We start from the raw sequence: 14,961 nt of genomic DNA, 5'->3' as shown, positions 1-14,961 counted from the left end.
TTTATTATTATTTAGCAACGCTTCTATATAAACTGTCATGGGAGACCTCATCAATCAGTAATAAGCAGACCTTAACGACTACTTTATATGTTTCAAAATAAAAGTCTTAAGATATGCCCTGGTAGAAAGCAACACAAATAGAAATGTTTAAAATATGTGATAGTGTAAGGATGATTTTTCTTTACTGTTTTGTACAAGTTCTAGTTCTGTTACAGACATGCAACTCCCAATGCCTTAATTTATTTGACCCAAAGACTTTGCTCATTAGCAAGTATGAAAATTCATCAATTCCTGGTTTTAATCTTTTAACAAATGCTGACATTTTAACGTGCATGGTGGTTTGTTTAAAGTTTGAGTTGTGTCGCTCGGTGGATTGGATACAAGAAGAAAAGACATGCCGGCTAAACACGAGATTTGACCTGAGGAATGACAGCAGTCTAATGACTCAAGGCCCAGTTTTCCGTCTCCAAAGAGAAACAACAGTAAGAAATAGATCTTTACACAATTAAGAGAATGAATGTACAGGTAAAACTATTTACAAAATCGCAATTCTTTGACTTTAGCACTTCATGGGCAATTGCTTGAACTTCCTCTGTACTGAAGATGAAATCTGTATTGCTGGAAAATGTGTTCCTCTTTTAGAAGGTCAGATATGTCTTAAATTAAATCTATTGATGAAATGTCTTTTAAATTGATTAAGCTTGAATTACACTTTCTTTTGTTAAAAAGAAATTAAAATGTTTAATAATGTTTGATTAAGATTGTAATCTTTTGTTGATATATGTTGTTTGTTCTTTAGATGAGTGTGTTATATCAAGGTGTTATATGATATATAAAACGCTTTATATCTGATCGGACTAATTTATTACATTAAATGAATAATATATAAAACGGGAAACCATTGATAGATGATTTAATAATACACTGATTGGTAAATTCGAATGAGATGTTGCGTTAATGTATGCTAAATCATTCGTTATGGGGAGGTCATAGTCTGAGTACGAGGGTTGTCCTAAATGTTCTTGGACAATGACTTTTTGTGAAAATAAATGGTTCTAAATAAATTTGTTGTATATCAAACTATTTCTTTTTAAGTCAGAATTATTTAGTTTTTATTGATGGAATGTAATATTTTTGTAATAATCAGGGTCTTTAAAGATCGCAAATAGAGCGCACGGACCAAGGTTAAAATGACATAAACTCTGATATAAAGTATTCGGATTAAAATGGTTATTTTCTATATATAAAACAAGTTAAATATTGATAAAAAAAATTATGTTACACAAATAAAGAGGCTATAATCATTTTATGATATCTTAGGTATCCCTTTCTATATAGACAGTGCAAATACTAAACAAAAACCCTAACAAATATGTGTCTAAACTCGACTGAAAAAGCGACGCCGGCCGTCCGAACGAGGCAGCGTCCTTTCAAAAAAGTATTTTTAAAGCATTTAAAACGACGTAAGAGACAAAATATCTGTTAAAACAACTAAACATTATTGAAATATATTAAGTGTATTGATTTGAGATTGGTATGTACGATTTTTCAACGGTATATACAAATCTGGGGGACACTACAAAAATTCAAAAACACACGTCATTTACTGAAAATGGATATTTCTATTCATGACGTTGTTATAAATTTTGTTTTGTCCCGTTCTAGAATTTTTCGATAACGTATGGACTCCACGAATCCTAGGAATGGACTTCAATTAAGGAATAACTGTTTAGTTGCTTTGGTTTTATGATGTGATGAAACATATGAAAATAACGATCAAAAATCCAGAAAACAATGCAAAATAGGATCAGAGCAAACACGGACCTTCAAAACATCTGAGGTGGGAACAGGTGCCATGCAAGAGTGAGCATTCCTAGCCGACCGGTCTCACTCGCCGTATGCTCCTTGTCATGATCTGGAAATAACGGAAAATCCGTCGTCAATTCAGTGTGTAAACAATGGACTAACAATTAGTATGAAAAAAATCAGTCAGTATTTGACTCAGTGATAAATTGTATTTGCTAAAAAGGTCATTGTATCGACACTTAAACTTATGAAATGATGACTTTAAACGAGACGGTTGATATTCCTGTTTCATCAACTTGTCTGTCAATAATTTACCTTGTTTTAGAAATTGTTCATACGTGGAACAATCTCTTGCGTATCGAATCAACTGAGATACATATAACTACATAATTAAAAAATTAAGATAGAAAAGTTAAAGTCATCCCGTTTATCATAGAGCTTGGTTGTAAGATTACCATTACCGTCTTTTTAAAGTTAAATATCTTAATATGAGACAGATGTGTCAGACTCTGTTGTGTCTTTTATCAGAAGCTCACCGGGATATATCGTATAGGAGTGAAAATTACAATTATTTATGGCTAACAATCAGCATATGAAAAGTCAATCAGCATTTTACTAAATGATACGTATTTGCTGAAAAGGTCGTAGTATCGACCAAAGAACTTACGAAATGATGATTTTAAAATAGACTGGTGATATTCGTGCTTTATCAACTTGTTTGTCAACAATTTACCTCGTTTAAGACATATTCATACGTATAGCATGTTCTTCCTTGTCGAATATACTGAAAGATATAAAAACCGTATGCAGGTGATGTAGGTATCTTAGTAAGGGAATTTGACAATTAAAAGTTCACATTTATCATTAAGCTTGGTTGTTATTGGAATGTATTGTATCGATATTAGAATGGATTTGGGGCAAATCCTGCTTCATATGTTGTTGTGTATGAAGTTGAAAAGTTGTACGTTTCTAATTAGTTGTTGATTTTAATACAATCTTGTGATTTGAAATCGTCCAAAAGGTATTTGGTTTATTTTAGTATCTACACTGATTTACACCAATTCTTGAATATGTTTTTCCACAGTACTCTTGAAATTTCTCCCTCACTTCTGTTAATATCTTAGTGAGAAGTAAAGAAAGGGGCTTGGTGGAATATTTACTGGAACCCGCTTTGTGTCTCTATTTGAAAGATTTCTTTACCATGAACGACTTTTTATTCATTCCTAATTTTACAGTTTATTATTACAACTTTTGACTAGATATTTCATTATCCCGATTGTAACTAACTAGCTTTAGATACTAAAAGATGATGTGAGAGGTCCGCGAATAAATTATTCAAGTTTGAAGAGTACTGAAAAATCACATATTTTCGTGGGGTCAAATTTTTATGGTTTGAGAAAAAAATCTTGGTCGGAGTGGATTTGATTTCGTGGATGTAGATTTGTTGAATAGTAACGTATGTCACATTTTACATTTCGTTGTGCACATGAATTCGTGGGTCTCTTCATACATCGAAAACAACGAAAAATACCCCCCGCCCCACGAAAATTTGGGATTCCAAAGTATTCGATTAAAAATCAAACAACATTCATTGAATCTATAAATCTTCAATAAATGATGAGTTGTAGAACGTGTTATCACTTAGATTTGATTTTTTTATTTTACATTGAATAGAAAAAATATATAAAGACTGTTCCGACATTATGCAAAGAGATCCAAGCAAGAAAGGACAAGATGGAGTGTATGTTATTTATGCTGACACTCGGAGAGAGGTCTACTGTGACATGACGACAGATGGAGGAGGGTGGACGGTGAGTAGTGTGTTTATTGTCAATGTTATACATCGACAACACCTGGAGAGAGGTATACTGTGACATGACGACAGATGGAGGGGGTGGACAGTGAGAAGTGTTTTATTGTTAGTTATATACATCAATAACACCTGGAGAGAGGTTTATTGTGATACGACGACAGTTGACACTGACCTTTGAATGACTAATTTGACCTTTGACGAAACCCTAAAGTAAACATGAACTGTAAACTGTTAAAAAACAATCTCTGCCAAGAAGATGAAAAATAAGAGCATATCTTAAATCTGTACTTTTCTACATATTGAATCGCCGAAGAACCTAATTAAGAGTCAAAATCAGCAAGCATCGAGCATTTAATTAAAAAATGTGGAAAGTGGCCTAGAAACAGATTTGGTTACAACTCATATATAAATTTTCAGAACAAAGGGTATGATAGAAAAAGGCAAGCAAAAAATAATTTTTCGCATTGTTGTTATGGAAACCACGCGCCTTTCAAATAGCGTGTTTTGTACTTATCATGATACTTGAATTTATGGTTAAACAAATACTTTTTTATTACTAGTCATTAAAAAGGGCTTCTTAAATTATTATTCTATTTATATAAATATACTCTATTTTAACAACTGTTGATTATTGAAATTCTCTTCACCTTTTGATGAATAAAACTAGTTTTTGGAGGTTTGTTTTGATTTATAAAACAGCAAATTTGAAGTACTCTATAAGAAATCTACAACCACATTAAAGCTTATCAACATGAAATATTTATTAAACAGTATTTGTTCTAGAAGAATCAAGAAAAAAATCTGCAGGCAACTAAAGCATTTATATATGACAAATGATTTAAATCCATAATTTTCTGTCACTTTTGCTTCCAATTACCTCCCTTTGGTTTAGCTCTTTAACATAGGAGGAATAAACGGTAGTTTGCTTACATTGTTTTCAATAACAATGTACAGAAGACTAGCAGAAAATTACAAACTTGGAGCAGTGTGAGCCTCAATTTTGGCGTTTTCATGAGTCTTAATTACGGTGAGTGATTGAAATTTTTACTTACCATTACAACAGTTACTGAAGAATGTATAGCATAAATTAACCATGCAGTAAACTATATTACACTTGGCAAGTGTTATTGCACATTTCAAATTTATTCTGATTGATTATATATATTAGCATTACTTATTTTATAACAATCCCCCATGCAGAGTTGTCGTTCGTTCCTCTCTCAGACACCTCTGCGATGGGCTCAAGTCAAGATTTTTGACATAACGTATAAAACGGGATGGTAGAGAGTGATTTTATAACTAAAAAGAAAAGATTATGCATGGCCTGCGGAACCAGGAGGAGGGGGTATGCCCCACAATAATATTGCCGATATTAAACTATAATGTGATAAAATTAAATTCCCAAATTTAGATTGTTTCTGTGGGCCTAACGTGAAAAAGTTCGTCATGATCAGTTACATAACTGTATCCCAAATTATAAAGTTTAAATTGAATTAAGTTTAAGTTTAATTTGTTGTATTCACGGTATGTATGTAGCCAAAGTCACTCACCAGCTTAATATCATGATCATAACTTGATTGATGGTCAAGTAAATAAAAATTTTGTACAGTATATACATGTAATATAGTAGATATCTTTATTTACCATTTAAGATAATACATGCTTTTTACATGAAAAATTATGAATTTATGAAAACCAACACTTATGAAATATTTGTAAAATGGAATGACCTTTGTTATGGCGTCTGTAAAAAAGAAAAAGAAAAAGGGGCAGGTGGTTAACTCTGTACTTAATATATTTTAGTTTAGGAAAGTGGATTACCTTGGAAGTATTGTGATACAGACAAGTGCATTATGCACTCTAGTGGACTAGTAACTGAATTGTATATATACCACAGTAAAATAATTAATTAAAAAAAAACTTTTTTTAGATGATGTCATCCAGTGTTTACTTATAAAAGAAAATTCATATTCAGCTAACATTTTCTCTGGTACCACTGAACTAATTACGTCAACTAGGTTCAAATAATAAGCATCATTAGATTTAAAGCACGTAAATTTATTAAATGAATATTTCTACTCCATTTTTTCTTGGGGGGGGGGGGGGGGGGGGTATTGGAAAGAAATGAAAAACATGATTGAGAGTTTTGACAAAACCTAGAACCAACTGACCTTTTTATTACAAGTTTTTGGATTTAAAGAATATCTAAAATCAATGCGGTCTCAACTTTGTGTTGTATACTTCTGTTTTTAGAATGAAATTCGGCACTTTGAAGCCAAACTCGGAAAGAAGCAGAAACAGAATTGGATGAGCTGATATAGAAATGGACAGGAAAAACATGTAAATAATACATTTAGTAAAAACGTTAACTTTTTAAAATAAAATGATAAACCATTGAGATTTCTTGGAATTTAATTTATTCCAATAAACATGCTTTGCATTCATCATCATTCCTCAAGCTCAACTAGAAATGGTTCTAAGAATACTATATGACGGCAAAGCTGTATAATATTATTACATTTTAATTTTATCACTTTTTTCAGATTATGAGAATACATTATTCCTGTACAGACCATTGATGCTGAAAGTGAGTGGATAGTGTTACCGGAGACCCAGGGATCCAGAAAATAGACCCATAAATTGTACAGTGTATTTATGAAAGTGGATCAAATAAAAATGTTCATTTCAAAAGTAATATTGTTTGTTTGTCTGTTAGCATTTTTTTATTCATATAAATCTTTTAACTATCAATTTTTAGCATGCAGATTCATAATTATTAGATAGTCAAAGAATCTGAAACATATCTTTATATTCTGCATTTTGTAGTATCATAATTAAAACAAGGTCAATATTAAATGATCAATCAATTAATTTTAAAACTGACAAAATATTTTTGTGAGAAAAAAGAAAGAGGGCTAATTTATATATGATGATGATGATGATGAACTAGTTTAAAGTCAGACGACACGTTCCTCAAATTTATGTTTTGTATCTCTAGGTATTATATATATGTAAAATATTCATATTTGTCATTCTCTTCTGATTTCTACATTGTTTTCAAAATGTTTTTAAACATAAGTACATATGTACAACAAAAATTTTGATATATGCCAATCAAAGGATTACCCATTAGGGTTATTAATGAATATCTTTTAGGGTCAGTTCAAGTTTAGACATTCATATATACATGTATATATAACCCTTCAAGATTTTTTTTAGGCACCAGTAGCTACTGAGGTCTTAGCTGTCTTGCAGTATTGTTTCTTAATTAGGACAGCAGGAGAATATATCATCGGTTCAATACCATAGGTTGCAGTCATTCGTTCTTGACAAACATGGTATCATTTTTGAAAGTGCATGGTGTGGGGTAGGCATTAACAAAATGCAAGAAAAAAGTGGGGAAATTCTCCAAACTCGCGGGCAGGGGGGGGGGGGTTTAACATCATGTTATGTTGAGAAAAAAATTGGTTGGGGATGTCATCCCCCCTACCCAACCCAAACCTGATGCTACATGCCTGATTGATATGGTTTTACTTTAAAATTATGTGAGATGTCATAGTGACTCCTTTTCATAAACTATAATTATTGTGAGCAAACTCATAAAATAATGCTATTGCATTAAATGTTTTTTATTTCAAAAAAGGTCCAAATTATAATTTAATACCTTTTTAAAATTTTGCTATAGCAGATATACATACCAAAAATGACTACGACATACATGTATACTCCAGTCATAGGTAGTAAAACTGTGGTGTTGAGCACAAACTTCCAATTTCTCTTCATTCAAAGTTAAATATGTAAATGTGCCAAATTCATATAGTACACTTTTACTGCAATGACCTTGAAAAAGCTATGTCCCTGAGTCAAGGTCAAACATGTCCAAATAAACTTTGGTCAAGGTCATGACAAACCTACAGCTCAAAAATAATATCCGAGATAAAACTTAAGTCTTTTCATTAGAATGTTACAGAATGGACAAAGATTGCACTTTTCTTCTACCAATGACCTTGAACTTGTTCAAATCACCTTGGGTAAAGTTTTGGACACATCTCTAGATCACAAGCAATCTTAATATCAAGTATGAACTTTCAGTAGAACTTCATTGAAATGTTATGGAAAAGGCAAAGTTTTACATACATATGGATGGGTGAACAAGGTGATTCCTACCCCCCCCCCCCCTTTCCAAGTTTCGTTTATGAGGAATATAAAATTCCTTTTGAAATTAAATGTGCATTTCTTTATCAACAATAGTAATATTATGAGTATGCTTTGATCAGAACCAATATGACCAATATAATGGACACTGTACATGTATTCAAATTACCCCCTTCTAAGGTTGCTAAGGAAATGAATTTCCTTGGATACCAGTCCCTTCATACATTCGAAAAAATTTTTAATTGTGTTTTAGCATTAGGTAGGACAAAATCTTTCATATACCAAAAGCTTTTGAAAAAATAAAATTTTGACTTTCCATTCAATGCTCGATGCTTGCTGATTTTGACTCTTAAAGATATGATTTTTATTTGTGGAAAATTTAAGCGTAAACGCTTTGTAGTTTACAAGCGGTTCTAATAAATCTAAAGGAAAAAGGGAGAGTCAAAATTTCTTCAAATCAAGGCAGGTATACACGATGAGATTTGTAGTATAATACAAGTATTATAATACTTTTGTATTATAATACTTTCTTGTACACACGCTATTACATATCTTATAAGATTGTAAATAAACTATTATTTCCACGTGTTTTCTCCTGCCATATTTCTCTCTCTGTCAAAATAATAAAAACGATAATAATAAGCTCTGCTTCTAGCATCTTTTTTGTGGTAGCTACAGCTTGATATATTCCACAAGTCCTCCTCCCCTTCCCATAAAACCACGAGTTTTTCGATATCGTTACTCGAAAAGTCGGCCTTTATTATTTACCATGTGCTTTATTTAGTAATGATATAAATAGGATGACCCCCAATGTAAGTACATTTGATTGGTTGAAAGTGAAAGGTGAGTTAAGACTTGTATTAGGAAACAGAGCATTGCTCTATTCTTAATACAGTCTTATAAGATTCGAAAAATCTTATGATACATTGTATTAGGAGTGTATACACAGTAAGATTTTGTATTATAATACAAATCTTATAATACAAATCTTACCGTGTATACCGGCCTTCAGATATGTCATGGGATATTATATTTGTCAGTGTCTTTTTGGGCTTCCCTAAAGATGAGTATACTGAGGTTTTCTGTTCATGAATAGAAATACTTAAGACAAGTGTAAAGGGTTACAGTGAATGCCTTGAAAGATTAAAATTATTGAGGGTATGTTTTGCATACTTACTAATTTTAGATGATATCTTGGATTATTTATCGAACGACGCTCGTATTTCAACTTCAACTATGAACCATCCAAGAGAGTTTCATATTACAGAGCTAATTATAAAACAAATTAAATTTAACAAAATCATGATGACATTATGCCTTTCGCTCAGCATAACTAGAAACTGTTTCCGCAGGAGAGTTCTCAAGTCAGTAATTAGTATTCGAAACACAACCATTATTTCTAAGTTTTACAACAAACATTGAGGCTAAACATAACAATAAAATGCACTCATCTGGCAGAGAACAAAATAACTGCCCACAATTTCTCGTGTTTGAGTTGGTTCCTAAACCATTTACACAACGAGTATAATGGATGTTCAAACAATTCTACACTACTACGTTTTCTTATAAAGTGCTTTAATAAAATACTAAAAATATTGGACTGGCATATATTTAAACTTTAAATTTAACTGATAATTAAGAGGAATGAAAAATGGTGGTCATTATTCTTCTTTATTAAAATAAAATCAATCATTGTTTAGCCATTTTTCACAATGACAATCATATATGTGCAAACAATTCTATATTACTTGGTTTTGTCCTATAGCGTATTTGTATAAATAATTACTACATAATGGCATATCTTCTTGTTCGGAAATTTACATATAACAAAGTGGTGGGCTTTTTTTTCGAAAGAGGCAATACAGTTAAATATTAATCATTGTTAATAGGTGATTCAGAAACGACACGATGGTGACGTGGATTTTTACAGGACATGGATAGAGTATAGACATGGATTTGGGAATGCCACTAACGATTATTGGATAGGTATTATCATATGGTTTAATTCATATCGATAGGTATTTAACTTGATCAATTTAAGTTATATTTATTAAAGCAGAATGCATATGTGCATGTCTAGTTCACCTGACAGGTTAAATATTTTCGACAAAAAATGTGGAAAATATTGATGAAAAACAGTCATCCAACAAAATTCTATCTTGAAAAAAATACGAATTCTTGAAAATTAAATGCATTCAATTGTTCGTGTTTATTGTCATTTTATATATATATATATATATATATATATATATATATATATATATATATATATATATATATATATATATATATATATATATATATATATATATATATATATATATATATATATATATATATATATATATATATATATATATATATATATATATATATATATATATATATATATATATATATATATATATATATATATATATATATATATATATATATATATATATATATATATATATATATATATATATATATATATATATATATATATATATATATATATATATATATATATATATATATATATATATATATATATATATATATATATATATATTAGGGAATGATGCAATCCACATCTTAACAAAGAATAAAAACCAAGAACTCCGAGTTGATCTCCAGAGTTATAACGGAGAACAGGCCTACGCTGTGTATACCACATTTTACATCGGAGATGAAGACAGTAAATATACACTGACGGTGTCTGGATACAGTGGAACAGCAGGTGAGTAGTGGGATCCGCCCAGAGGTAGTGGGATCAATGTATTGTACAGGTATTTGAATGTACATTTTGTACAGACATGAGGCGGTACATATTGTACAGGAGATTGAATATGTTGAATATACATATTGTACAGACATGAGGCTGTACGATTTGTACAGGTATTTGACGGTTCATAATGTACAGGTGCTTTAATGAACATATTGTGTAGGTATCTGACTGTACGTATTGTGCAGGTATCTGACTGTACATATTGTGCAGGTATCTGACTGTACATAGTGTGAGTAATTAAATGAAATGTATGATGATTACAAACAATTGACACTGTCGCTGGTGTGACGACAAAAGGTGACCCCTGTAGAATATTGCCAAGGTTTATATTTCTTCATAGACATTTATCCCCATACGCCATTTTCTATGTAGAAAAATTACCCAGTTCCCTGTAAAAAATGTTTCCTTGTGGTCATGTTTCTCCTTGTGGATTGCAGAAAAATGACTTGCTAGAATAATGACCTACTTCCATTTTTTGTGCAATAAATACTAGTTTTGGTATCAATTGCTCTTGTTAGGCGAATTCATACGGCTATTGGACTTTCACGAGAAGCACTGAACTTTCACAGTTGACGATTTACTTGACATTTAAACCTTTGAATTTATAATATGTAATAACACCTTTCTAGTGGTCATAGCTAGTGCCCCTAATCTTGTTAGGGGCACTTACATGTGAAGACCGGGAGTTGAGTGTTGGGTGGTTGTCGTTTACTTTAAGGACAACCGATTTACGCTTTGAAATAACCTGTTATTTGGTTGAATTAAATGTTGAGCTAAATATTTATATCGTAAAAGAGCTTCCGTATGTTCGTTCTGGTGTAAAAGTAAGATGTAAACTGTAAAAGTCAGCGCTACTCGTAAAAGTCAAAGAGTCAATCAGCCTTACCCCCGTTCACACATAGACGCCGCTTCTACTACGATCGAAGTGTGGCAGAAAGCGTGGCCGATCGTGAAAAATCGCAGGAGAAACGTCGTGGAATCGTCATAAGCGTACGTAGTATGATCGCAGTAGGGTCTTCATGTTCGGAGAGCTCTACGCTCTCACCACGCTTATTTTGAACATGTTCAAAACAAGCGTACCGGGATCGTGGCCAACAAGAATCGGGGGTTAAGTCGTAAAAAGAGCGTAGTAGAAGTGCCGTAATCGTACAAGCAGCGCGGAAGCATCGTAGAGAGATCTTCGTGATCGTAGTAAAAGCGCCGTAAGAGCGTAGGAACTTACCAAGTACGCTCATACAGTGCTTCCTCTACGTTCTCACTACGATCTCTCTAAGTTCCTGAAGATCCTACGAAGACCTTCAATGACCTTACGCCGATCATATCACGACCAATCCGACAGGAGTTTGTTCTTATAGCGCTAATATTTGACCAATCATCATCTGTAAACTACATGAAAAGGGTAACACTATACATGTACTTGACAATCATTTGCAACTGAGAATTTCCACATCTTCTTACAGTTAAAATTGAAAATACCCTTAAACCATGTGGTAAAGACCGCAAAAAAATGCGGTCGCAAGATATGTATCATCTCTAAAATCGTAGTACAAAAATATGCGGTTGCAAGATATATAGATTTACATCATCGTCAAAATCGTACTAGAAGCGTAATGCAATCACAATATGATCGGCACCACCGTAGCGACATCGCCGTACAGTGATCTAGGTCTGCGTAGCGTCGTCGTATGGTCTTTAATGTCGTAATGGTAGCATAGCGTAAACGCAGTAAACACGGCCGCTTGTCTGCAACGGTCTGCATAACATCGTACTAGAAGCGTGTTAGCATTGCGTTTGACGTAGCGACATCGTAGTACGGTCGTCGCGAAGACCATAATTTGTGAATATTGCTTTATTTAGACGCCGATCGGCTGCAATCTGCCCCGATCTAAAAGAAATTCAGATCGTGGCTTGATCGGGGTGATCGCCGTATAGTCGCAGCTCTGTGTGATTGTGGGGTTACCAACAGAAAAAAAACTACTACAGCCCATTGAGCTCATTTTTGTGGGTTGATATTTATGTGTTATAACGAGAAACTTTTTCGAATAAACGTCTAACTTTCGCGAAATTGTTCGCATTATAACGCGCAACTTTCGCACACTATCGCAAAATTATAGCACTATGTATTACTTTAGAAACCTTTGATTTTGACTGATACACAAGGACCATGACGTACGGGGACCTCTTATCAATTTATATGAACGAGATTTCCTCAGAAGATGTAAAGAAGAAAAGAATAAGACAGATTAGTCTTCAGAATTTTGCATTTTATTTCAAAATCCTTTTAATAAAATCAATTCTAAAGATTTTCTTTTTCTCATTTTCTGAATTCAAGAAATTCTTTAGACTGATACTTTTAAAGGAAAATTTGCATGTCACTTTTCAAGGTGTTTAACTTTTCAAATTCATAACAATTTTATCACTAGTAAATTAACCAATCCATCATTTTAAAATAAAATTACACACTATAGAAACCTGGCGTACAAGCTAAGAAACATTTATTATTTCAATAGCATAACGCGTCATATGATGCTTTATAGAGAATATCTATTATTGGATATTGTTAATTAATTTACCAAATCCTGTAAATTTTCAAAAAACTTTATCTTAATTTTATTTCCTTTTGTATAGAGATTGCTAAAAATTTACGACGTAAATTTCCGAAATCATAACCATAAATTTTCACTTTGGAAAAATTTGCTTAATCTTTCATTGTTTTTAACAGCGTTGAAAAAAAGACGAAATGTATCGTTAAAAAGATGAAGAAAGAGGAAAGACACATACAATGGCGAGAAAACTTAAAATTGGCTTGTAATGGTCAAGAGTTCAAAATAGCCTTTTTTATCGTTGTAATGAACTTGATCATAAAATCAAATGAAAAGACTTCAGCAAATATCTTGGTTTAACAGCAAAGTTCCAAGTTATAACGAAAAAAAAAGTTTTTACTCCCGAAGGTTTCCCTGTATGTTTGTCCGCAAAAACTTTTACCTTGCTCATAACTTCTGCATGGGTGGGACTTTGGCTTTCATATTTCTCAAGTGTAATATATGGAGATAACAAACTGCACTAAAGATCAAAAGTCCATATAACAGTACAAAATAAGAGCAGAGCAAACACAGACCTCCGAAACATTAGAGGTAGGATCAGGTGCCATGGAGCAATGAGCATCCCCTGCTGATCTGTCACACCCGCGTGTGCTCATTGTCGTCAATGCAGTGTATATATAATGGACTAAAAATGAGTAAAACGTCAGTAAGCGTTTGACTCAATGATAAATTGTATTTGCTGACAAGGTCATTGCATCGAACATAGAACTTACGAAATACTTTAAGAGAAACTACTGATATTCCTGTTTCATCAACTTCCTTGTCAATAATTTACCTCGTTTAAAAAATCGTCATACTTACAGAATGTGTTTTTGACTGAGATATATAAACAACTTATGCAGGTAATGGAGGTATTTTGCTGCATAACAAAGGGAAGTTGACGATTGTAAAGTTAACGTCATCATGTTTATCATAAAGCTTGGTTGTTAGATTATCATAACATTTTTTTTTCAAATAAAATGACTTAACATGAAACAGATGTGTAAAACTCTGTGGTTTCTTTTATATCAAGTTCATCGGGATATATCGTATCGACATAAGAATGGAAGTTACCATTGTTGTTTCACAAACGACGTCGATAAAATTAAATGACTGTTGAGTTGAAGGCCGCAGCAGGTGTTTTCTTTTAACAAGATTTTGGACAAATTCTGCTTCATATAAATTAAAAATGGGTCTGCTAATAACGGGGTGCATTAGTTCCCATGGGAATTCCAGTAGATTGTTGGAAGACCTGGTATCCAAAATAGATACTGTCAGTCAAAAACTCCAAATCCAAGTCGTTCTGAAATGCATTTTATATAATGAGCCTTACAAACGAAGACAATGTTGTTTTCGCCTCTAAAGCTCAGGTCAATGACAAATACAGTGGATGTTATTGTGTAACGAAAAATCGTTATAAATTAATATATTTTCATGTTGTCCGGATGCTCCTTGACATGTGGCAATTTATCTGTAATTGGAATATGGCACCAAAGATCAGAATGATGGCTATACTTTCAATATACTCTGTTGCAGGTGACAGTTTGGCTTATCACAATGGTGCGAGATTCAGTACTAAGGACCAAGACAATGACAACAAGAGTAGTAATAGCTGTGCTTTAATGCGGCATGGAGCCTGGTGGTACCGCAACTGTCTCAGGTCAAATCTTAACGGAGAGTATGCCCAGTCGGCAGTGTTCGGTTGGAAATACCCGGTATGGGAATACTGGAAGTATAATGAAGCGTTGAAACAGACTGTGATGATGATTAGACAAAAAATCTAGAGTTTATGTACATTTATCTCGTTAATCCTGAAATTTTAAAATAAAATTATT

The 14,961-nt window shown here is 32.5% G+C and overlaps 1 protein-coding gene across 1 annotated transcript; it reads left to right on the top strand.

Moving 5' to 3' along the window:
• Nucleotides 1-569: 569 nt before the first annotated feature.
• LOC134269010 (fibrinogen C domain-containing protein 1-B-like) lies at nucleotides 570-14,910 on the top strand. The gene is made up of 5 exons (XM_062751238.1): nucleotides 570-645; nucleotides 3,481-3,617; nucleotides 9,664-9,760; nucleotides 10,332-10,496; nucleotides 14,663-14,910. Exons 1-5 carry the CDS (start codon nucleotides 570-572, stop codon nucleotides 14,908-14,910), a joined length of 723 nt encoding a protein of 240 aa, XP_062607222.1.
• Nucleotides 14,911-14,961: the final 51 nt, after the last annotated feature.

The sequence above is a fragment of the Saccostrea cucullata genome, unplaced genomic scaffold (assembly GCF_032062105.1).
Source record: "Saccostrea cucullata isolate Sc308-1 unplaced genomic scaffold, CSIRO_AGI_Scuc_v1 ctg5746, whole genome shotgun sequence".
NCBI lineage: Eukaryota > Metazoa > Mollusca > Bivalvia > Ostreida > Ostreidae > Saccostrea > Saccostrea cuccullata.
This window is presented reverse-complemented; position numbering and strand designations above follow the sequence as displayed.